We start from the raw sequence: 25,117 nt of genomic DNA, 5'->3' as shown, positions 1-25,117 counted from the left end.
AAGTCGTGATCAATTTATTATAATTTTCAGCACCACCAACAACTATATCTTGCGCTAACGGCGCCACCATTACGTGCGCGCGCGCGCACACTCCGCAACAACGTGGATGGCCCCCCGGAGCACCCTTTTCGGTGCTAAACATAGTTATTTTCCGGTATTGTTCTCCACGGCCACGGGTCCTGCGCCTAATGCCCGCGCTACCTAGCTTACTCCAAACGGTACGTACGAGCCTCCCGTGCCCGGTAAAGCACCGTGCGTTGCTCGCAATTTATGCTCCTTTCTAGACATCTTCGACGTTCCCTATCTACATTGATGTGACGGAAGTTACTTTTAACTTCATTCCATTCGAAAAACAAATCAGATTTAGTTTTGGTAAAAAATCAGTTTTAAACTGAAATTATTTTGATCGAACCAAAAAGGATTGCTTCTGAAACGAACAAACAATATTCCACTTGAATAAAATAGATAATCGGAAAAATATTTAACACAGGGGATCAAAACCATTAAAAAACTCGTTGCAGCAGAAAAGAATTGGTTTTTATTTCACCTATTCAATTCCGTCTTAATGTGATGGTAACCTTTTATGGTGGAAATATGTTATCCATTTACACCACCATCACTCTTTGTCATGCTGCCATCGATAAACCGTATGTGCTACAAATTAAATGCCAAACCATAATAACCCTAAAACTATACGGGCAAGAATATTTTTCGATAAAAAGCCTCATGTGAAAAAGCGAAACAAAAAAATGGCTTGAAGCTGTCCGTTGGGTCATTATAAAAACCGAAATTCAATTATCATTCTATCGCTTAATTTTTTTTTTTGTTTTTTGCCTTCGATTGCAAGCTGCCTTCGTTCAGATAACGTATGTAACATTAAGGAAGTCAGGGTTAAAAACAACCCCGGTGGGATTCGGTCGGCGAACATTTGGTTCTCGCGCCTGGGTTTAGCATGGATTTGTGATGGATTTATCTCTTCACCTTTTTTTTATTAATTAAGTTCCATCACCACCAAGAGCACCAAAGGTGTGCTTCTGGTGCAGCAGAGATCACTCAACGATCGCGGCTCCCTCCAGGAAGAAGCAGGTGTAAAGACTTACGATAGCCTTGCCTCACTTTAACGCTCACGCACGCTCACCGGTCTGTGGCCTCTCGCACGAGGGCAACCCGGTGGCCAACCAAACGTAGACTTCACTTAAGCGATAATAAAGATTGTGATCTTAATTCGTGGTGCAACTTTTTTGTTCTTGTCTCTGCCAACCCCCCCGGGTCTTGCGTCATTTCCAAAGTGCCTGCCGTCGTTCCCGTCGTCGGTGCGTTGGTCACCTTGAGGCTGGCGAATTCTCAGCATGACCCCACATCAACAACAACAAAAAAACCATTGCCACTGCACTGTCGGCGGTAAAAGACTCCTTCGCACCATCGATTAAGGCACCCGGGCGCTGGTAATAGGCCGTTTGTTTGTGGCCGGTAGCCATTTACGGTAACAAACCATTACCGGGAACAGTCTGTCGGTCCGCCGTTCGTCAGGTTCGTCGTTCTGGCGCTCAAGATGGCATCAGTTCCGGGTTCCGGTGCTGACAACCCCTCTCGGGGTGGCGCATGAAACAAAACTGATGCAATCCACGACCAACCGGCCTAGGCTTCGTGTAAATTTCGTGCAATTACTTGCCCCCATGTCCATCCTCCAGCGGAGTCATCAGTGAGAGTGATCAACCACAACTGGCCGTTTGTGCCCATCAATTTCTCTTTCAACCGAACGCCAACGCCAGAGCCAGCGTCCGGCCATTGTCCCGGGGAATGTCCAGCCAAAGTGCAATGGCCTGATAGAAAGATTTTGCCTAGCTCCCAGCTAGGAGTTCCTCCTGCCACTCCTGCCACACCAGTCGGCCCCGTCCGTCGGAAAAAGTCGTGATCAATTTATTATAATTTTCAGCACCACCAACAACTATATCTTGCGCTAACGGCGCCACCATTACGTGCGCGCGCGCGCACACTCCGCAACAACGTGGATGGCCCCCCGGAGCACCCTTTTCGGTGCTAAACATAGTTATTTTCCGGTATTGTTCTCCACGGCCACGGGTCCTGCGCCTAATGCCCGCGCTACCTAGCTTACTCCAAACGGTACGTACGAGCCTCCCGTGCCCGGTAAAGCACCGTGCGTTGCTCGCGGGCTTTCGAGGCCAATTTAATTGGAAAATACGTACCTTCCGTAAGTTGGTCCAATTTGGTGCGCCGCGTTCGAAGAAAGTGGGAACGGAACCTAATGTAAGGGTAAGGGTTCTCAGCACGGCTTGTGGAAGCCTCCAAGCCAACGAGTCACGCAAGTGCAGCAAACTCCTGGCTGATTTTCACTTTCCGAACCGGACCCGCGGAGGGATGTATCGATTGACAACGGGCTGGTATTGGCTGTGTTTTGGGACATTTTGTGCAACAACCATTCGTTCGAATGATCGGTAAATTGATGTGCTTTTTTTTGGAACAAACGCCTACCGTAATTTCGAAAAAGAAAAACCCAAAAGAAGGGAGGGTATTTTTACATCACAATCCACAACCTCTCCCACATAGACGATGGTAAGCGTCCCTCCCTTGCCTTAATTCCACACTCAATTACGGCCACAATCATCTGGGGCCGCCCAGGGTGATAAATACACCGCATCGCGTTCGATCGTGGTACAATATTTCAACGGATCACAACGTTCCCAACGGTCGGTTCTTATGTTTATACTATTGGAGAACACAAGGGGTAAACAAAACGAAAAAAAAACCCGCCACCATCGGTGAAAAAACCCCCAACGGGTCGGCCAAAGGATTGTGTGATAATTAATAACGACCACGCTCGCTGCTGCGTATGCTGCGATAATTCGATTCGAAAACAAGGTCAAACCTTCAACTCTGACCAACCACCGCCAGCAGCACCGAGCGGGCAAGGAAAACGCACCGGAGAGCAGGACTATCGCGGAGCTCATTTTTCTTCGACCCATTTTGCTGCCCAGCCTCAACAGCAACCCACCCCTTCGGCCCCACCGATGGTGGCTGCAACCGGTGACAGCAACCTATTTCTCTCACGGTACCAAAAAGCTGCCGACCGTGGTCGAAATCACTGCCGCACGTGACCACACCATTGTTGCGCTCATTGTTTTGCCACACGGAATCGATCGCGATCCAAAAGCGGGCCTTCAATTGGGCAATTTTTCTTGGGGTTTTTAATTAAAATTTCGTTCGACAGCTTTTAAACAACAAAAAAAAACAGGCTTCGGTGACAGTGTGGACCGGCGGCCGCTTCCAAAGGGACGGATGATTAATGATCCTTGAGGCGCAGCGTATCAACGTTGGACCTCTCTCCATCTCTCTATCCCCCTTCCGTTTTCCGATGGCAATTACAATCAATTTACCAATGCATGACAAATGACGCCACGTAGCGTGTGGACCGAAGACGATGTGGGTAGGCGATGTGTCACCTACCTCGTGGGAGACCCGGGACTAATGCCGGTTGCCAGAGTGATCCAGAACTGCGAGCCGACAGAATGCAGACAGAAAGTGGAATTATGATGCATCACGTCGCACCGCAATTTGCATCTCGTTGATGACGATTTAGGGAAGATGGGTGTATGTGGATGTGTAGGGATCAGGGACACATGCCACTGATGTCAGTCCCTCGGGGGAATTGGAAGAAGATAAGGAAGGGGCGCTAGGAAACATAGACACGGTAATGATTATTGGACTGGATCGACCGGGAAAAGGAAGACGTCAGAATAGATCCCCGGTGCTATGCAGCGTACGATTGTAGCAGGGTGTAGATGATTCTCCGCAGTTCATACCTAGACCACAACAGAACTCATCCATCCATCCATCCAACTCACGAACGAAGATCGCGCCGTCATGCGAAGGCCAACCGATCGGGTTGGGATTACCGCAGATTCTCCGGAATGGGTGGAAAATGGAAGGAGAATGGATTTCTCGCATCAAAGGTCCCATTGATTGTGCTCTTCTTGGCCCGTGGCGAGGTGAACTGTTATTGATCCGAGTGCAGGCGAACGAAGATGATTGGCACAATGGCAGCGAGACACCATGGGCTTGTTGGTGTCCGTGTTCTGGCCGTCATCCAAAGAGTTGTGAGCCGCAAAGTTCAATGTTTGCTCGCGATCCGATCCCAGCGGACATTACTCTGACAACGCCCCCCCAGAGACATCCATTCGCTCTGTATTCTAGAACTTCTGCATGAGAATGATTGAACACGCACGGGGTAAGGCGATGGACGACGGGCTAGCCGAACAAGGAAGAAAGATTTTGCTTTGCACCTACAAACGAGGAAATGAATATCAAAATCACCAAACGCACCGGAGCGGAAGTAACAAACGTCAAGGAACATCAGCGTTGTAATTTAAAACTGGTGGTCGTTCGCTTGAAAATCATTCGTAAGCAGCTCATTAGGTGCTAGGTTAGGTCGATCATAATCAAATATGAAAAACGTCCTATGGTCCAAGAAGCCCCGAGAATTTAATTAAATTTGTCTAAGGAAAACTATTTCTCATGAGTTAGATTTGCACACAACTGCGCATAAGAGGTTTGATCCGGTGAATAACACAATGGGAGCCTTTTTTAAATCCACAATTACTAAACCGTCGAATAAATTTAAACAAAATGTTTGAAACTCTCTAGAGTCGCAATACTCGACAACGAAAAACAACATGACCAGGCAGTCTACATCTGTTTAAACGGAAATAGACCTCCGAAATCAACTGTTTTAAGATGCTCGTAAAACTGCACGTATTGACTCGACTCTGTCGAAAACGCTTTCGTTTTGTCCCAAAAGCCCCACACGACCTATAACATGAGACTGGAATTTTGCGATACCACTTTTGAAGCACTGCTATTTTTATACGACAGTATAAGTAGCAATTAACGCAGAATTTAGGGCAAACTTTATTGCACCGCTTCGTTTACAACCTATCGACCTGTGTTGTATGCCCCCTTGGGCAAACCTTACTGATCGGAAAGCGAAAACCCGCACGAGACGATGGGTGAAAGGTTCCAATTGATTTCAATTACACCAATATGCCAAAATGTGCCGAATTTCGATCGATTTCTCTTTCGGTCAGCATTTTAACGATCGCGTAAATCAGAGCTGTTATGGGCAAATAGGATCGGGTGGGTTTACCAAACGAATCATCCCGGAGGTATGATGATACGACTTCTTCAAAGAAGATGCAGAGTTGACTACCATGAGAAGATCAGATCTTTGAATGAGTAGTCGTTTTATTCTAATATCAATATTTTGAAACAATTTACACCATGGATTCATGATTATTGATGGGACATGTACAAATGATTGCAAAATTCTATCCAAAAGCCCAATAACTTGAGTATGCAACCTACAAATTCACATTACCAGCTATATTTACATTGCAAAATTCTCCAACTACGAACCAAAACTCTTTATCTTGTTCTAAATATGAACAAATCTTATATAACGGAAATGTCGGAAATATAATCGTTCGTTTGTTAGCTAAATGTATTTCAATATCATAGTTTGACTACAAAACAATTTTGCAATACAAATTTTAAAGGCCAAGTTTTACTTACTGATCATATTTCGTGGATTTTGCATTGTTGCGTTTATATATTCCATCTTAACAATTAATTTCAAAACTATCTGAACTTCTTTGCTAACAACAAAATGTTTTTCCTTTTCATTGTAGGATCGCGCCCGAAACGCATCGGAACGACTGTCGGCCACAACAACGCTGACGATCGACATAGCCGACTCGGACGACCAGGACCCATCGTTCATCTATCGGGGTTGCGAGCTGGTGGACGGAGCGTGTCTGAATCCCAAGTACAGCGCGTCGGTCCCGGCCGGCACCCTGCAGGGTGTGCTGACGGTAACCCCCGAGCGCATCCAGGCGGTGGACCTGGACACGATCAGCGCCCCGATACGGTACTCCTTCAAGGATGGCGTGCCGGGCAACTACGGCGACTATTTCGAGATCGACGCACAGACGGGCGTGCTGAAGCAGACGAAGCTGGTCGATGCGTCGGTGACGGCGAAAAAGTTCGACATCACCGTCCGGGCGGAAGAGGTGTCCGACATGAAGCGCTACACCGAGGCGAAGCTGGCGATCCACGTCAAGCCGGTCGATGCGTTCCCACCGGCGATTAGCACCACCGCCATGGAGGGTTTCGTGGACGAGAACTCCCCGATCGGCACGGTGGTGATGGACGCGAGCGGCAGCCCGATCAAACTGTCCACCAGCGACCAGGATCTCGGGCCGGACGGCGAAACCATGGAGTACATCTACGAGGTCACGACACCATCGTTCACCGTCTCCAAGGAGGGTGTACTGCGGGTCAACGAGGAGGGTCTGGATCGCGATCCACCGAGCCCGGGCAAATACCTGTTCCAGGTGGTGGCTCGGGAGGCGAGTGGGAATGCCGCCAGTGCACCCATGAGCCTCACGGTTCACCTACGCGATGTGAACGACAACGCACCGAAGCTGGCGATGGTTGCACCGGTGACGCTGATGGCCGGCGACGGACGCCGGTTGGTGACGAAGGTGCACGCCACGGATAACGACGCCGCGGAGAATGCCGTCGTGACGTACTCGATCTTCCACGTCTCGAACAACGGGGCGAACAAGTTCGCGATCGACGCCCAGACGGGAGAGATTGAGACTCGGGCTCGGCTAAATGCGGGCGAGCAGTATAGCATCACGGTGCAGGCGGCGGACGTCGGGGGACTGTCGTCGCAGGCCATCGTTGAGGTGACGATCACGCCCGGTCCGAACACGAAGCCACCCCGCTTCGCCAAGCCCGTGTACGAGGTGCAGGTCAGCGAGGGGGCCGAAATCAACTCGACCGTAATCGTGCTGAAAGCGGAAGATCCTGAGAACGATCCCGTCAGCTATGCCATTACGACCGGTAACGACCTGCGCCAGTTCTCCGTCGGCAAGGACAGTGGTGTGATAAGCGTCATACGCAAATTGGACCGGGAAGACCTAACACGCTATCAACTGATCGTGCGAGCGGAAGACAACGGCGGGTTGGCGAGCAGTGCGACCGTTAACATTAAGGTAACCGATATCAACGACAAGAATCCAGAGTTTGATGAACGTCAGCTGCCCTACGTGTTCTCGGTGGATGAAGGTCGAGAGAACGTTGCGATCGGAAAGGTCCACGCGACCGACGCCGATGAAGGCATGAACGCCGAGATCACGTACACCATCCCATCGGACATTCCGTTCAAGATTGACTCGAAGACGGGCGAGGTACGCACGAGGACGGCCCTCGACTACGAGAAGCAGAAGGAGTACCGTTTTGTCGTGACGGCGAAGGATGGCGCACCAGAACCTCGTTTGGGTACGGCCAGTGTTACGGTGAAGGTACGCGACGTGCCGGACGAAGTGCCTCGATTTATGGAGTCCACGGTGGAGGTGCGCATCCCAGAGAACGTTCCCGATCTGGCCGTCACCACGGTGCGGGCTTTCGATCCGGACACCAAGCCCGAGATAACGTACGCACTGAAGCGCGGTCCTGGGGATCTGTTCAAGGTGGACGCCCGCACGGGTCAGATTAAGACGATCCGCGGGCTGGACTACGAGAAGGATAAGATGCACGAGCTGATCGTGGGCACACTGGAGAACAACGGCACCAACCCGGGCGACTACATCAAGATCATGGTAGAGGTGGAGGACCGCAACGACATCCCGCCCGTGTTCGTGTCGATTCCCGAGCCGGTGAGCATCAACGACAACCTGCCGATCGGGTCGATCGTCGGTTCGATGCCTGCCGTCGACGGCGATGGTTCGTCGCCGGGTAATGTGGTACGCTACGAGCTGGTTGGCCGTGGTAAGGCGCTGAAGTATTTCCAGGTTGACGCCGATTCCGGCATTGTGCGTATCCGGGACGATCTCGGCAAGGAGGAAGACAGCGAGTATTTGATCGACGTGCGAGCGTTCGATATGGGCGAACCGCAGCTCAGCAGCGTCTCGACGTTGCCCGTGTACGTGGGTCACATTCCGGCCAATCCGAACGGGGACTCGGCTGAATCTCGCCTGGAGAACGGTGGAATCGTGAACCTCGAGGTACAGGGTTTGGCGTTCAGCGACGATAGTTACACCACAAGTGTCCCCGAGTCGACGGGTGTCAATGCCACGGTGAAACTCATCCAGATCATCAACTCCAAGAAGGCCACCAAACACAACGGTGGTTTCAGCTGCGAACTAACCGGAGGCAATGATGAAAAGCTGTTCCGCATCACCATCGAAGATCACGCGTGCGCGCTTGTGTTGAACGCCCCACTCGACTTTGAGACGGCCAGCAGCCACACGCTGTCGGTACGGCTGTCCTCGAACAAGTACTTCGTCAATCAGCACAAAAACACGGCCACGGTGAAGGTGATCGTGCAGGACGAGAACGATAACGTGCCACGGTTTGTGTTCCCCAAGGCGTACCAGCAGAGTCCACGGAACGACACCTACTACGCGGTCATCAACGCGAACGCCGACATCGAGACGCCGCTGATCCAGCTAAAGGCCACCGACCGGGACGTGGGCCCGTACGGCCAGATCAAGTACGCCCTGCACGACATCGACGAGCAATCGAACGAGATTCCACACGACGACGCACCGAGCACGTACTTTACGATCAGCGAGGACACCGGTATGTTGAAGACGCAAAAGTCCTTCCAGAACGTACACCGCATGCCGTTGGTGTTTCTGGTGGAGGCGCGCGACAACAACGGTAACACATCCGCCGGCACGGTGCACAAGGCGCGAGCCCGGGTCGTCGTGAACCTGATCGCCGACATCAACCGGATGACGCTCGTTTTTCTCGACTCCAACCCGAAGGATATGCGGAGGCATGCGCGCACGCTGGAGGAGTTGCTGCACGAAAAAACCGAAGGACTCATCACGGGCATCGAGCGGTTCAGCGTCCGGAAGGTACTGAACGAGAACGGCACGGTGGAGGAGGTGGCCGGTGCAACGGATGTGTGGTAAGTAGGAACGCACTTTGTGGTGCAAGTTCGAACAACAACACGAGTTAATCAATGTTCTCTCTTCTTCAAGGTTCTACGCCGTCGACCCCAAAACGGAGCGTATCCTCGAGCGCAACTCGAGCACGGTCGTGAACCGTGTCTTTGCGCCGGCAATCCTTTCGCAGATCAACTTCGAGGCATCGGGCATTGCGCGAGCGACAGCGCAGGGCATCTTCGGTCCGATCGAACCTAAACTGCCCATCCAAAAGATCAAGGCCACGATCGTTGGTAACGATGACGTGTTTCCGTTCGCACTGATCGCCGTTGCGATCGTCATACTCATCCTGGGATCGATCGGAATCGTCTACATTTGTATTTCATGGTCAAAGTAAGTAGGAAAACCAAACCTCCCTCCCTGCCTTAGTGTGGTCAATCCTGTAACCCCCGAACGGTATCGTTCCTTTCCTCCCTAGATACAAAAACTTTAAGCAAAGAATGCGCCAGTATACCGCACCCGCTAGCCCCGTACGCTATGACCCGGTCATGATCAACTCCCAGCAACCGCCGTCCGAGAACCCGACCAGCTTGAAGGAGTACGAAACGCAGGTCCTCGCCATGGCGGTCCCGCTAACCGAGGAGGGCGACGATCTGCAGCTCGATTTCAGTGCCAAAAATCACGCCTTCAGTTTGGACAATGTCAGCTACATTACGCACAAAGAAAATGGTTTGTGGAATTACCAACGGCCAGAGAAGCCGTCATTTGAGCTACTGGTGGTATTTGTTGCTAACACTAAACTGGGCATTTCTCCTCTTTTCCCTTTGCAGGTCAGCACAGTCCTACAAACTCCGACGCAACGACCGCTGTTGTTGGCACGCTCCAGCGGAACAATAACAACAACACGAAAAACAACATTAATCTTAACATCAACAATCGACAGAACACGCTCAACCGGACGCTCGAGATGAACCGAAACAATTACCTTAACCCGCTCGGTTCGGCCGGCAACGGTGCCGTCCCCGGGACGCTCACGCTGGGCAGGATCAAGTCGGAGCGGAACAACTACATCAATGGGTAAGATGGGATCCCTCCGATCCCGAATGGCGATGGTCCAACTAACGGCTTCATTTCCTCTACTCCAGCTACGGTGATACGTTGAACCGTAACAACCTTACGATGGCCCAGAACAACACCTTCAACACGCTTGGCCGAAACCAGCGTAACATAAACCATGCACCCGGGCACAACAACAACGCCAACCATGCCAGCAACAATCTGAATGCCAACGGTCACCACCATCTGCACAATGGCGGTGCGAACGGGGCGCACATGGGCACGGAGATAGTGACCAACACCCTCGGACGGAACAATCGCTACAACGATGTGCCAATCACCAACCCTCTGTTTCATATCAGGTAGCGTCGGATCGCGTCAAAAGCCACACACAGCCACTGGGGACAAATGTAACTAATCTGTACCGTACCTCGTTACAGGCAAAACGGAGACCTGCAATCGCAACCGCAGCTGAACCACATCAGTCCAACGAACGAAAACGTTAGCTTCGGGAAGCGTGACTACAATCAACTGTCGTTCTCCTATCTCAATGATCTTGATCGGTCAGATGCGGAAACCACCACCGAGCTGTAGGATGCCTAGGATGCCTCTTGTTATAAAAAATAAGGTCCAGGGCGGATGTCCCACAATGGTTCAGCGTTGGTCGGGGGCCGAAACTAGGATCCCTATCGAATCGACTTTAAGATGGTCTACCGTGTAAAATATTGTGACATATGTGGCATTTTACGTTCTACTATATTTCGTTTTCTTTTAGTTGGCAATTCTTTACCTTTAGTTTGTTTATAACTTTTTATTATTTTAACTTAGTATTCCCGGATGATGCAAGAAGCAAGTGAAAGAAGGTTTTACGACGCCGGTTGGAACCATCTATCTTCACTCTTCGGGGGTTTTAGACGTAGTATAGGTTGCAATTGGTAGATTTTTAAAAACGTTGCCTGTACCATAATAGAGCTATATGGTTGAGTAAAGGACAAACTGGGAGTTTGTTGGGCGGTTCGGGAAAAAACAGCGGTTTGGCCACGAACGCTCGATATTTATTCAGTCAACACTAGGACGGTGTGGGCCTTGGGTTGGACCACAACCTGCGGGCGGCAAGAAAGTAGCATAAAGAGAAGGCGCTGATATATATATTCGAAGGAGTTTACCACCGGATTTTAAGATAAAAACGGCCGCGTTAAAATAAAACAGCACACCGGAAACCGGTTTGCAAAAGATAAGTAATCTGTACATATTTAGTCATCTAATCAGTAAGCGCCCCCGTAGTAGGAACAATTTTAAGTATAGAATCCAGACACAGTGGAAACACGTGAATGAATGTCCCGTGCAACAGATAAGATCATGGTCCACCGGAATTCACAGGAGCTCTACCGAAACGAGAATAGTTGCAATGCAGTCGATGCTCCAGAACTGAACAATTTCGACCGGAAGAAATAAAACTGCCAAGCGTGTGGAAACGTGAATGATGAACTTATTTACCATACTTTTTTTTCTAACGGAATGGAATATATTACAAGAGGTACAGTTTTATAAGAGCTTAGAATTTAAACAACCAACAGCGAACAGGCAGCTCTCGTTCGTTCAATGCAATTTAATAGGCGAAACCGAAACGATCAAACAAGAAACTCAACCGTAAAAATCAATAAATACTTTACCAATTTGAGATTATTTTCAAATTTAAAAAACGAACTGTGTCCGCGTGTGTTCATTTCTTCCGCCTATTCTCCCCGATCGGTCGCATTTGGAGGATCCATGAATTTTGTCGGTTTAGTTCTCTCCAGGATGCTTTCAACCGTTCGATCGTACACTAATGGTTTTACCGGGAAGTCTACCATGTGACCGTACACAGGAACTCGAGGGAAAAATCGTTCGAGCTTGATGTCCCGCAGAATTGGTTCCTTGGAGGGTAGCTTTAGGACACCGGTGTTCAGAATTGGTTCCCCCAGAGATTCACCGTACGTTTGCATAGGCCGAGTGCGGTTTGAATGTTCCTTAGCAACGCCACGAGTGATCGTCGTCTTCAGACGTTGACCGTGATCATCGTTTCCGCCGTGTAAAACCTTCAGCGTGGTGAAGCTTACTTCACGCTGAAGATCCGGCGGTACACGGAATCGGTACCCGCCGGATGGTGGAAGGCTAGCCGACAATGGCTCCCAGTGCACGGGACTTCCCAGCAGCCCGATGTAGCGCCCTCCGAGTGTCCACAAACGAATGGTTCGATCGCTGCTAGCGCTGAGCAGCAGCTCGCTACCGTCCAGGTAAACCAGGCCCGTAATGCAACTTCGGTGACCCTGGTAGGAGTTCACTAACCAAGGTTTAGGTTGAACACGGACCGACCGTTTCGCCCGACCTGGGATAACATCGTGCAGGAGGAACGGAAATAGGATCCTCACCGAGGGTTTATTTACCCTAAATGTTTCCTCATTTGGGATCCTTTGGTGTTAGGGAATATACTTTAAATTTGTTCACAATCTATCCAATGAATAACCATTCGTGTACTTACCAGCAATTCTCAATGTACCAAGTTTTGATGTAGCCCAAAGCGGTGCCGGTGAAGAGAAAACGATTCGCAGCGTCACTCGTCATGGCTAGGACACGATCGCCCGCCATATGAACCGCATTAAACTGCCCAACAAATCCTCCCTCCGGGTGATGCGACCACACCTGTACGATTCCGTTATCAAGCGACCCAAGGAGCGTTCCGAAGGACGGCAACATCGGTCGGGTGGATAGGAACAGGAGTGCCTGTATGGAGAGCAGTCGCATTTGCTCCAACCCCGATGGCATCACAATCCTCGAAAGGCGACGCTGCAGGAATCGATCGGCTGACAGCTGAAAGATGGACCTTCGCGGTGCAATTTTTCGTGCCTTTTGCGCCCCGGACTCGCCCGGGTGGAGCTGAATCGGTATTCGTGAACGAGGATTAGTGGCATCGTAGCGCCTATACGGTTGACCCGTTTCCAGCATCCACAGTACCAGCTCTCCCGTGTAGCTGCAGGTGGCCATGACTCCCGGTAAACTTCCGCTCACCGCCGCGCAGAGAATGTCGTCCGAGTGTAGCTTTCGCCACTGCAGACCCCTCGGGTAGTCGTCCTTTTCGCTAAACGCCGCAAACTCGACCACACGATGGTTCCAGCCCATCGCAAGGATACGGTTTCCCTGCCAAAAGACCGCCGTCACCTCGCTGTCCTCCTCCATGTGAAACGAGCGTACGCACGTTCGTGCACTTATGTTCCAGATTTTTAGCGATCCATCACGCGCGCCGGTTAGCAGCAGTTGTTGCTTCTCATCGAAACAAGCGGCCGTGATTTCCACCGGTAGCTGCACCCCGTTCTTCGGCTGCGTGTGCGCTTCGCTGATGATGGTCATTTTTCGATTCATTTTATGGTCCCACACGATGATGAAGCTATCGAACGCACAGCTGACGATCAATTTGTACAGGCTGTTGTACAGCAGCACCGATACCGGCTTCGTATGGCTATCCCCATCGGTACGATCGAGTGCGATCGCTGGGCAGCAAGCCACCACAAACAGTTTGTTGCTGGCGACCACCAGCTCCCGATCGCGCTGATTGTAGTACCCACACGCCGGAAGACCTTTGGCTAGTACCGTGGAAAATTGGCTAAACGTTTGCAGCAGTAACCTGTTCCGGACGTCCCAAACTTTGATAATCTTTTTCTGATCCATGCTGTAGATCTTCTCCCCGGCATCTTGTACGAAGAGGAACGTGATGCTCGCCGTGTGACCAACAAGCGCTACAGTAGGTTTCTCGGGCCGGTGTATATCCCAGAGCCGCAAATCACAGTCCGGCCCACCGGATACTAATAGCTCTGTAGTTGGTTCGTAGGCAAAGCAGGTTACTCCTTGGGGGACAAAAAACATCCTCTGTTCGGAAGGAGTTTCTAGCGACTGAATGATCATATTACCCTTCCGCTTCGATTGAACTTGGTCTACGCGGGAGTTTTTGAGAGGATTGTTTTCCGAGACCGCTATGAAGCTGTTCAAACTGCCGACGAACTGAACCGATCGTACGATGTCCGGGAGTAGTGGACCGAAGTCAACACATTCCAGTGGACGATATTTCCCGCGGAGTACATCCGTTAGGCTAACTCTGACCACAGTCGTGAAGGAGATGCTCGTTGATGTTACCTTCCGTTCAGGATAAAAATAAAACGCTCGTATGTTGCCTTCATAGTCACCAAAAAGCAAGGCACTTCGCTCGTTTTCTAAAAACTGATACACCATGCACGTTACCGGGTGCGGCAATTTATCGATAACCAACTTGAGCGTAAAGGAGGCGGCTACAATTGCATAGAATCGGAGTTCACACTCCAAACTTGCTACACATAGCATGCTCTGGTCCGGCAGCGGAACCGTGTCCAGGATCCAGGTTTTCGATCTTTTTAAGCTGGACGGAACAGATCGACCCGCCATGGAAGGCTTCCAATCGTTCGTCCAGAAGTGTATTACTCCTTCGCGCGAAGTTGTTATCCAGTGTCCCTGGGTCCAGCTGATGCTTCCGTCCTAGGCGGGCGAAAAACGGTGAAGAAGGTTGCACTTCCCCGTGGGGTCACAATCCACTTACGTAGTAAACCATCGGACAAAAATCCACCTTCACGATGGTGTAAACCTGCCGGCTTAGCTTCAGTCCGAGCTCGTCCGCAATGGGAGGATCGAGTGATTGTTTCACCGCCAGCGGATCGTCGTCCTGGAATCCCAGTATCAGATAGTTAAGAAATTCGTCCCATTGACAGTACGCATCGTGATCGGTGTTGATCTGCAGGCACAACCCTCGGAACTGATCATCCGTATACCGTAGACCGATGTGGGAAAGAACATCGCGCAGCTCTGATAGTGTCAGCCGATCGTTGTGGGTTTGAAAATGGGAGTGTAGTAATTCAATCTGCTCGCGGGTCACAAATCGGTGAATTTCTTGTTCCATGGAAAGGGTTGATATTCTGGAAGCCATTTTTCTTGCATCCCACAACTGTTCACTGGATGGTAGAAGTCGCTTACTATGATTGCGGATATCTTAACCAATTATTGACTTGCTGGTCAAATTACAATTAAAAAAGCACTTTTGTATAGCTAAACCATTTTAAATTCATGAAAGTGGTCTTTGTCCCGCTTGGACGAATAATGCCGGTCAGAATCAGTAATTTCCGTTATTTTTTGATTACTCACGGAAGAATACTAGAGGGAAGAACAGGGATGAATGTATGTCAGTGGTACCATCTGTCACTTGCTTTTTTTGCGTTTTGCAAATCGTCAACAAAACCGAATTGCAAGAAGCTGAGCTATTCCCGGGTTGGCGTCGAGCTGATTAGATAACATAGCACAACAAACTACGTTTTGTATGCGAGAAGATTAATTGTGTGTGGATTTGTTTATATCGTCAACAAAGTTGCGGCGCGTGAGGTGGATCGAAAGGTACCGTTGGGTGTAAAAATAAAAATGTCTGCGAAGCGTGATCTCTCTTGTGAAGCGGTGGGTTTCATCGGCGGTGGCAATATGGCCATCGCCATTGCGTCGGGGCTATTGAACAAAGGTAGATTTTTTTGTCATTAAAACACTGCACATTAGTTGATACTCATCCGGTGTGAAATAACTTTCTTCCACTAGGTGTACTTCAACCGGACCAAATTTACGTATCGGCCACAAATCTCGCCAACCTGCAAAGTCGCTGGTCGCCGATCGGCGTAACCCATACTACCACCGACAATCTGGAGGTGCTCACCAAGGCGAGCATCGTTTTTATCTGCGTTAAGCCACAAATCCTTCCCCGCTTGAAGGATGTATTCGCCAACGCAAAGAACCTACCGAACTGCGAGCGTAAGCTGATCGTCTCCATCCTAGCCGGTGTCACTTTGGCTCGGTTGCACACCGATCTGTCCGTGCTGCTACCCACCACATTCGTGCGTACGATGCCCAACACGCCAATGCAGGTTGGGGTCGGGTGTACGGTGTTTTGTCAGGCGGAGAACAGCAGTAGCTACACGGAGCCACTATACGAGGACCTGAAGTACATGCTCGGCACACTGGGGCTTGCCTTTGAGGTGCAGGAAAGTCAGATAAACGCCGTCACGGGCTTGGCCGGTTGTGGGCCGGCGTACGTGTACGAATTCATCGAGGCGCTCGCCGATGGTGGCGTAAAGCAAGGCATACCGCGTGCCATGGCCCTACAGCTGGCGGCCCAAACAGTGATGGGAGCGGCCAAGACTGTTCTCGATACGGGCAAACATCCGGCCGTGCTGAAGGATGAGGTGTGCTCACCCGGTGGGGCAACTATCCATGGTGTGCATGCGCTAGAACAGGGCTCCATGCGAGGAACCGTTATGAATGCCGTCGAAAAGGCCACGAAACGGGCAAGCGAGTTGTCATAGACAACGGACTTTACTTACTGCACTTCTTTCCATCATTTAAATTAGACAATAATCTCCATGAAATATGTGTTTCTTCTCACTCGGATGGCCTAGCCAGCTGATATTACTTGTTCCAAACAATAAAGAATTGTGTTTGTCTTGAATTTACATTATAACATTGAAGTGCTATAATTTGATAGTATTTTTTTATTGAAGTACTGTTCAGGAAACGTGTTATCAGAAATGGGACTTAACAATTAAAATCATTAAAAAATATCCTTAACCTATCTTTCAATCTTGCATATCCTTTTTGCTCACATACTCGACACATCTCGAAGGATCGGTAGGGAAATATTCCTGCATTCTTGTCATCAATCGTTTCAATCCCTGAATGTATTTTCGCTGCGTTTCATCGTTCATGACGTGGGCCACATTTTTGGAAAAAATCTTTTCACGACCCGTACGGGCATGGATACCCACCATGGTGACACCGATCGGCCATGGCGCATTGCCGATTGCCATCGTAAGGTACGCATCGCTCGCATGTATGTAGTCTCGTTTAAGCAAACTTTTCGTTATATCCGTCAAGCTATCCAAAATATCCTCGGGAATGGTCTTGTTCTTGAGCTTGCGGAGTAGCGGTTTGAGGTACAGACGCGTCTGCTCGAAAGTGGCCCGTGCTATTTTCCCCTTGGTGGCCATCCTTTCCGCCGCCGTCGCAGAACTAAGTTGATCGTTCCACATCTTCAGCAGGAACTGTATGAGCGTCATTATCACATGGCAGTCGTGATCTTTCCCGCTGCGTCCCAACCGCACCGCCATTTCCTGTATCGATTCGTATGTCACACTGTCGTCGATGGCGTAATCCTCGTTGGATTTTTTGGGCTTTCCTAATGCAGGTTCCTGTCCGTTCGAGCTAAGAATCTCGTTGAGGTACGCTTCGTCCACCTGTTCCATCGCTTCCTGGAAGTCGTTTCGGAAGCCACGGTTGATCTCCGGCGCAGATATTTCCAGCTGATGCAGGCGGTAGCATGATTCCTTTTCCGTCTCGCCAAACAGTAGAATCGGTTCGCCGCGTTCCCGAAGCTTTCTAATCACTTCCGAGCGGGGTAGTTTTCGTATATCATACTTGGGATCATCGCCTGTCGAACTTTCACCATCTTTAGCAGCCGCCCCGCTGCTGGCTACACCGTTAGTATTGTTATAGCCACTTTTTTCGAGATATTCCTTTTCTTCCAGTGCGAGAAGCTCTCCCCGCTTGAAGTATTTCTTCGTGCCATCCTGCAGGGACAAAATGAATTTGATTACCCGGTCTCCAACTCGTTCCAGCCAAGTAACTTACCACTAGGTTCTTTTCCTCCAGAAATTTTCTCTTTCTATTCTGTTCTTCTTTTAAGGCTTTCAAGATTTCGTTCATGTTTGCCAAATTTATTTTGTTTACACAAGCTTTTTAGAAAAATCACAAACACCAGATGTGTCAATGCAGTTTGTTGTTTATTTGACATTTCTGATGAAGCGCCCCTTTTGGCAAAAGTTAGTACTGCACGCATTTGAAATTTAAATTTTCCGGTATTTGTTTGAACATGAAGGGCATTGCTGAGTTGAATTTATCGTCCACAGTAGCAGTGCTATCTTACGTTCCGGTATGAAGAAGCTTCATTTACTCCTTTTATCTCTTCTACGTTCCATCATTGCAGCAGATGTAACACTACAAAACTAAAATGGTCAAATAATTTCAGACCCACCGATGTATAGAAACTTCGGGGACCATCTTCTATAAGTCAATCCAGATCCTAGCATACGCTGATGATATTGATATTATTGGTAGAAGACTCTCCTATGTAGCAGAAGCATACCAAAGGATCGAGAAACGAGGAAAAAACCAAGATGATAGTGGCACCATCAGCGGCCCAGCCAACAATTGCCGAAAGCCTACGCGGGGGTGACGTACAAGTAGGTGAACGCATTTTTGAAGTCGTCCAAAATTTCACCTATCGTGGGTCAAAGGTCAGCACGGACAACAACATTGAAGATTAAATTCGCGCTAGGGTGCTGGCAGCCAACCGGTCATTTTACAGTCTGAGAAATCTCTTCCACCCACTACCTGTTAATACGGTCGAAGCTGGGACTATACCGGACATACATAGTACCAGTGCTCAAGTACGCCTCCGATACATGGACTCTGTCCAAATCTGACGAAACCCTCTTAGCCGTGTTCGAGAGGAAGATGCTCAGGAGGATTTTTGGCCCCGTATGTGAGGAGGGACAATGGAGAAGCCGATATAATGACGAGCTCTACGAGATCTACGGAGACCTCACTGTCGTACAGCGAATAAGACTCACCAGCCTCCGGTGGGCTGATCATGTCATGAGAATGGCACCGGACGACCCAGCCCGTAAAATCCTTTTAGGCTGTCCCCAAGCACAGAGGAGGCGTGGTAGGCCTAAATTGAGGTCCCGCCGAGAGACGAAGCAGCCAGTAAAGCCGGGATACGGTATTGGACCAGCGTGGCGAGCGACTGTGTGCGGTTTCGTCAGGCCAAGACCGCTCAGCGGTTGTATCGCCACATAAGTAAGCACCGACGTATCACGTGCGGGAAAATTTAAAAAAAAAAAAACATTCTAATGACTATAGACATTTAGTTAAACAAAAAATCGGTATGCTGAACCGAAAGAAACATGTGTAACGGGAGCAAGAGAAAAAGAAAGAGGAATATGCAATGCCGGGTAAATTATTATATTTATCTATCGACTTCAACGGTGAAATGCTATGGGTTATGAGATGGCTTGGTCTGAAGTTGCAATTACATGCAAATTACATGCAAAAATGCTGTGGTTCATCCAAATCAAAAGAATAAAGCAAGAATGGAAATGCATTGCAACAACTGTTATAAAAGGAAAAATGTTCTAAATGGAAGGTCCGGTTTTACCATATCCCGCAGTTACATGAAGGATATTTACTTTCAATTTTTTTGTTTACTGGCACTCCTGCAAAAGTTCGTTCAAATTCATACTTAGCTTGCTTTACTCATAAAGTAGTATCACCGTCTGGTATGCTAGCACAAAAAAAGTACATTACTTTTCGGACCGAATGTAACAAAGCATACAGTAGACGAACTCTTTCTTCCCACCACAGCTGTAAGGACTGTTGGCTTTACGGTTTTACTTTATTTCAGCCGATGGAAATTGGAACAAGTTATCAATATGGTGACGAAGTTCGTTTACTTCTTCGCTAACTTCTTCTCCTTCCTCTTGGCCTCCTTCGCCAGCTTCATTCTGAGCTTCCTCGGCACGCGCTCAACCACCTTCTTCGACTTCTGGGTCTTCCTGGCGACCCGCAGGGCTGCCTTCTTGGCGGCCTTCTCCGGGTTCTTCTCCGCAAACTTCGCCTTGCGCTTAGCGGCGACCAATCTCAGCTGGTTCTTGCGGTTCTTTTCCGACGCCACGAACAGCACGGCCTTGTCGCGCTTGCTGAGCGTTTGGTTGCGGGCCTTGGCGCGGGCGACGATGCGCTGACAACGGCGCAGTTTCGACGCCAAAATGTCGCGACGCTTGGTCACCTCAGCGTACGGGTTCAGTTTCACCATCTGGCGCTTGTTGGTGAGCGGATTCAGACGGCGCTTGTATCGGTGGACTACCTTCTTGGCCGGCTTCAACACGCGGCGGATTTCCTCCGACTTCAGCAAACGGGCCAGATCGGTGTTGGCCATGATCGGCGTGGGAAGGTTGTAGTCCTTCTTGCACGCGGACTTCTGCTTCCAGGTGCCATAGATTTCGTCCAACTTGGAGAACGCATCCTGGGTCCATACGCACAGACGACCAACGTGACCGCCAGGGGCCAGCTTCAGCAGATTAAGCTTGTTCACGTTCATCGTGTCGACGCCCGGAATGTTACGGAAGGCCTTGCGCAGACCCTCGTCCTTGGCGTAGATGACCAACGGACCGCGGCGCTGGACGCGACGACGGTTGCGCATCTTACCACGACCGGCACGCATACGCTGCGACTTGTACACCTTCTGCACATCGGCCCAAACCTTCGTACGGCGCAAGAAGGCAACAGCCTGCTTGGTCTTCTGGTACTTCTGGATATCGTTCGACACGACCAGTGGCAGCTCCGAGATACCATCGATGACATGGCCTAAAACAAGGTGGGAAAACAAAATTAATTTCAAAAACAACCTCTTACAATGCGCCGCGAAGCTATAAGATAAAACGTAACTTCCGCCACTTACCACGCGACTGCACCAGAGCCGGAACGCCGGAAGCGGCCAGGGCAGAAACCAAAGCATAACGCTTCAGGTTGATGTTGATCTTGCGATGCCAACGGCGCCACGGCTTGGTCGGGGCGAACATACGTCCACCACGGCACATGTTACCGTAGGCACCCTGACCGGAACGGTGGGTACCGCCACCACGAACACGCGGAATACGGGCCACAGCACGACCAGTACCCCACGATTCGGCCGACGTCTGGTGACCGGCCGCCTCGCTAACCGCGTACGGTTGGCGATGGTTGCGGCGCATCAACTGGGACACCTCGCTCACAACATCCGGACGAATCGGAGCCCGGAACACCGCCGGAAGGAGGATTCCCTTTTCCTTAACGGCATCATTCTTCTCAGTGTAAACACTGACCAGAGGGCGCGTCGCCATCAAACTCTGAAAAAGCGATATAAAAAAAAATGCATTAGCGTGAGAATTACTATAGCCCTTGTGACACCAGCCAGTTGATTTAAATACAGAAATTAAGCTGAACAGTTTAATCCAACACCATGCAGCAACTATAGAACACCGAACCGATAAACAATCTCGATAGCGGATTGTCACAGATCTCCGCAGAGCACGTTTCTTCCGTCTTCACCCTTGCCATCCCCGTTTCGTCGCATGATGAAATTGTCCCGGATCAACACTTGTTCGTTCAACCAGATTGCATGGAAATACAACCCATGGCGTAATTTGTCTGTCAAGTTCGAAAAGTTGCACAGTCAAGTCCTCTTTCCGACGGCCGCACGGGATGATCATAGCTAGCAGCGTTCAACATGTTCGTAACCAAACAAGCTCAAATATTCCCATTTTACACTGTTTTCCTCTAGGAAATCATACATCTCCCGAACACTACAGAGCATGGCATTCATTAACTGTTCGCACTTACCATTTTCGCACAAGTTTTCACCCGCAAATTCACAATTTATTTTGGCTGCAACTAATAAAGCACGTCCGCCATGCCACGGAGGACTGAAAAAGAACTATCCGAAGCGGAAGCACCTCGATGCGGCTTTTTCTTGACAGATGTCAGTTTGACGTAACTAGAGTTCAGTGGACGATCGGAAGAGGCGAAGGACTATTAGAGAAAAATGCATCTTTTTTTGATTATTGCACATCACGCATAATGTTATTACAATTTAAATGAATTGGAAATTTTTGTTTTATTTTTAAAGGTTAGTTTAACAAACTATTGGACATTCATTTCTACTTAGATCAATTTCATAGAAAGGTCTTTTAGATGTTATTCAACACATCGGAAAGCCTTTTCAGCTCCAACGTCAATAAATGACATTTTAGCTAGGAGAATTTGTTGTTAAACATTCGTCCGGTTTTAATTCAGCATACAAACGGATAAAATAATATAACAGAATGGCTGGTGAAGTACTTGTTGATGCGCTGCCATATATTGATTTAGGCTACGATGATCCTGGCGTGCGTGAAGCGGTAAGTAAAGAAAACTAACTTTTTCCATAAACATTGCCGTTAATCTACTCTTTCGGCGCCTTCAGGCTATCGCTATGGTGGAAGAAGAATGTCGGCGATATCGTCCTACAAAAAATTACCTCGAGCACCTGCCGGCCGTCAATACTACCGCATTTGAAACCGAACTGATGCGAGCCGAATTTGAACGCATCCAAAATCGTTTGCCAATGGAACCGCTGAGCATGAAACGGTACGAGCTGCCACCTCCACCGGCCGGGAAAATGAACGAAGTGTCGGCCTGGACGGAAAGTGTGGACAACTCGATGGCCCAGCTAGAGCATCAGGCAGTGCGTGCAATGAATCTCGAGCTCATGTCGGAGTACGGCTGCGAGATGTGGAAATCGTACCTCGAAACGCTGGTGGCCTTGCAGGCAAAGTGTCAGGCTCGGCTAGCGGAGGTGAAGAAGGAAATTCAAGACGTGAATTGGTCACGCAAGACCAAGCAGACGCAGGGAGGAGAAAAACTGCGATCCCTGGAAGCTCAGTGGGTCATGCTGGTGTCAAAAAATTACGAAATTGAACAAGCTTGTGTCAAGCTGGAGGAAAAAATATACCACAAGAAGATGGCACAGAACTCCTTGCAGGCCGAACGGAAACATGAATAAACTTGACTTTGATAGTAATATTTCGAAAGTAAAAACACCATTTCAGTGTGTGTCACATCGCTAGCCATCATTATATCTATTTCCGTTTATTTTAAAAATCACACTCTGTTACATATTTTAGAAGGTTACATGCAATATAGTTTGTTTCTTAAAACATAAAAATTAGCTTTACGAGCGAAAAATGCCATTTTTTCTGATCCTATAACGATGAAAATATGCAGTTTTCATCATGGGATAAAGCTCAAATGAATTTATTGCAACATCAATACCAATTGCTCTACTATAATATTTCACACTTTATATGTATAGCGAAATGGGAATATACTGCATCATAACTGAGATCATTTTTGCATATTTTGTAAATTCAATGCGGTCCTAAAATACATATTTTTACTTAATCCGGCCAGGACCCGGTTCGAAGTGTGATACATTTCAATGTTAAGTGTAGTAACTGGTTTGTGATTTGTATCTCGTACCGGTTCAGTCAGTGTGAGGTAAGCGTGCAAGGTACAATTACATCAAATTTGGTCGTATTTCAGGTAGCTTAAAGTTAGCAAAATGAAACGGCGGTCCGGATGGCGAAGGAGACCGGCTGCCATCGTTGCGTGGGTGCGCACGTTGTTGCTGAATGCCTTCGATTGTCGGCGTGGCTAAGCTAGCCATGGCCATATTTTCGTTAAGCTGCTGTTGGTACTGTTGTTGATTGAATGTGCCGGTCTGAAATCCGGTCGGCGGGTTCGGTTGGTCCGCCGGTGGCCTGTTTGACACGTTGTACGGTAGCATTGCAGCCGTTCGACCACGCTTTCTCCGCGGTAGTATACCTTTGCGAGCCATAAAGAATCTGTAATTAAGTAATGTTTTTGTTTTATATTGCGTTCATACAAGATATAGTTAATAATTGACTTACCGGATGGTCGAAATGGGTATATCGAATCGCAAGCTAACGTTTTGGAACGTTTCACCCCGGGACACATATTCGGCCGCTTGTTGTAAAAGGTCCTCAGACCGACGTACTCTTCGGCTCACCGTACCACTGTCCTGAGTAGATTGTTGGTTGTTCGGTTCATACTCGCAAGTCACATTGGCTAAAGCAAATTCTAAAAATAAGAAGGTGCGTATTATTTGGATGTAACCAATTTTCTCTAAAATGAACGCTTAAACTCTTCCTTAAATTAAACTTTAGCTTTGTCATCATTAACAGCACGTTACAATGGTGTGGTTCTTATAAATAATTTACTTGCATTTCTTTTTGTATGATTTTCTGTTTGGTTGCTGTATGCACAATGTATATATATATACGGTATATCCTGTCATAAGTTCAGTATCGTTCACTTTTTTATTCCATCCATTTTAATACCATCTCATGAAGATCGTCTTGTAAAAAAAGGGGAGAGCTACGAGGGCAAAAACATTCCATGTGCTGTGTCCGTATCCACGTGGTGCCCCCGGATACTCCCTACAATCACGACCTCCCACCGTCCCACTAACGCTCCCTCCCTATCTTGCCCTATCTCTCTGGTGAAATAAGATTTAGAAATATTCACATTCATCAACGGTGAGATAAGAAGATCGAGAAAGTTGTTATCATCGAATGGTTTACTGTTTTTTTTCTGTTACTATAAATTAATTGATACACACTAGCACAAACCTAACTTACGATCGGCACATCTGTTACCTAAGTACGACGAGGAGGAAACTCTCGCTCTCTTTTATGTTTTCTCTTGTTCTAGAGCTTAATTCCAATTTGTGTGTTTTTAGTTTTTGTTTTTTTGGCTACACGTTACGGTGTTAAATCAGGAAGGAACTATCGGACTACTGAATTCAAATACAAAGTCTCTAAACTGTACGAGATAAAATTAGTGGAAGTAAAAACGGTCAGATTTTTCAGGCGAATGAAATCTACCATTAGAAATACGCCAGCATAGGTCGTACACAATAACTGCCGTTCAAAGATCTATCTTATAAAAACAAACGAAAAACAAAATATTACAATAAGTAAATTAAGCAATCAATACCAACAAAAGCATGAAAACAAAAAAAACAAAAATATTCTCGCTATGAAACGATGACTAGAAATTTTCACATCATTTTTGTTTTGTAGGAAGCAAACTTAAACACATTTTCGTATTGCCACATAATGTTTTCAATTTGGCCATTTTTTTTTTTGTTTGTTTTTTTTTGGGACTTCGTGCCCTCGTGCTCGGAGACTTCTCATACTAGCTCCCCGATACAATCCATTTCGGGGGAAAGTATATCGCCGAAGACATTTTTGGCGCACATTGCGTTCACTGGAACAAGCTCGGCTCTTTCTGTTTGGAAATGTCGTTTTCCACACAGTTATGACACGTGTTTTTTT

At 48.4% G+C, this 25,117-nt stretch overlaps 6 protein-coding genes across 6 annotated transcripts in view; 3 read left to right on the top strand and 3 right to left on the bottom strand.

Annotated features, from left to right (window-relative positions):
• The window catches only part of LOC131286265 (cadherin-99C), a 64,541-nt gene extending 53,919 nt beyond the window's left edge, over window positions 1-10,622 (top strand). Inside the window, exons 6-11 of the mRNA XM_058315196.1 lie at window positions 5,703-8,995; window positions 9,069-9,365; window positions 9,451-9,701; window positions 9,803-10,049; window positions 10,118-10,390; window positions 10,469-10,622. Coding sequence (XP_058171179.1) covers window positions 5,703-8,995; window positions 9,069-9,365; window positions 9,451-9,701; window positions 9,803-10,049; window positions 10,118-10,390; window positions 10,469-10,622 — 4,515 coding nt within the window. The remainder of the gene's footprint in view (window positions 1-5,702; window positions 8,996-9,068; window positions 9,366-9,450; window positions 9,702-9,802; window positions 10,050-10,117; window positions 10,391-10,468) is intronic.
• Window positions 10,623-11,764: 1,142 nt separating this feature from the next.
• LOC131284732 (WD repeat-containing protein on Y chromosome) lies at window positions 11,765-15,015 on the bottom strand. The gene is made up of 4 exons (XM_058313593.1): window positions 14,632-15,015; window positions 12,550-14,570; window positions 12,384-12,396; window positions 11,765-12,337 (listed from the first exon to the last, which is right to left on the bottom strand). The coding sequence occupies exons 1-4, from the start codon at window positions 15,013-15,015 to the stop codon at window positions 11,765-11,767; spliced, it is 2,991 nt and encodes a 996-aa protein (XP_058169576.1).
• Window positions 15,016-15,358: 343 nt separating this feature from the next.
• On the top strand, window positions 15,359-16,630 carry LOC131289749 (uncharacterized). The gene is made up of 2 exons (XM_058319058.1): window positions 15,359-15,594; window positions 15,669-16,630. Exons 1-2 carry the CDS (start codon window positions 15,501-15,503, stop codon window positions 16,427-16,429), a joined length of 855 nt encoding a protein of 284 aa, XP_058175041.1. The 5' UTR covers window positions 15,359-15,500; the 3' UTR covers window positions 16,430-16,630.
• LOC131284730 (pre-mRNA-splicing factor 18) lies at window positions 16,573-17,825 on the bottom strand. The gene is made up of 2 exons (XM_058313591.1): window positions 17,751-17,825; window positions 16,573-17,689 (listed from the first exon to the last, which is right to left on the bottom strand). Exons 1-2 carry the CDS (start codon window positions 17,823-17,825, stop codon window positions 16,700-16,702), a joined length of 1,065 nt encoding a protein of 354 aa, XP_058169574.1. The 3' UTR covers window positions 16,573-16,699.
• A 1,701-nt stretch (window positions 17,826-19,526) lies between these two features.
• LOC131284729 (large ribosomal subunit protein uL4) lies at window positions 19,527-21,513 on the bottom strand. Its single transcript, XM_058313590.1, has 3 exons — window positions 21,487-21,513; window positions 20,641-21,067; window positions 19,527-20,546 (listed from the first exon to the last, which is right to left on the bottom strand). The coding sequence occupies exons 1-3, from the start codon at window positions 21,511-21,513 to the stop codon at window positions 19,630-19,632; spliced, it is 1,371 nt and encodes a 456-aa protein (XP_058169573.1). The 3' UTR covers window positions 19,527-19,629.
• Window positions 21,514-21,979: 466 nt separating this feature from the next.
• LOC131287582 (pre-mRNA-splicing factor SPF27) lies at window positions 21,980-22,778 on the top strand. Its single transcript, XM_058316644.1, has 2 exons — window positions 21,980-22,117; window positions 22,183-22,778. The coding sequence occupies exons 1-2, from the start codon at window positions 22,043-22,045 to the stop codon at window positions 22,759-22,761; spliced, it is 654 nt and encodes a 217-aa protein (XP_058172627.1). The 5' UTR covers window positions 21,980-22,042; the 3' UTR covers window positions 22,762-22,778.
• The last annotated feature ends 2,339 nt before the right edge of the window (window positions 22,779-25,117 follow it).

The sequence above is a fragment of the Anopheles ziemanni genome, chromosome 3 (genome assembly GCF_943734765.1).
Source record: "Anopheles ziemanni chromosome 3, idAnoZiCoDA_A2_x.2, whole genome shotgun sequence".
Taxonomy (NCBI): Eukaryota; Metazoa; Arthropoda; class Insecta; order Diptera; family Culicidae; genus Anopheles; species Anopheles ziemanni.
Note: the sequence above shows the minus strand (reverse complement) of the source record. Positions and strands in the feature narration are given on the sequence as shown.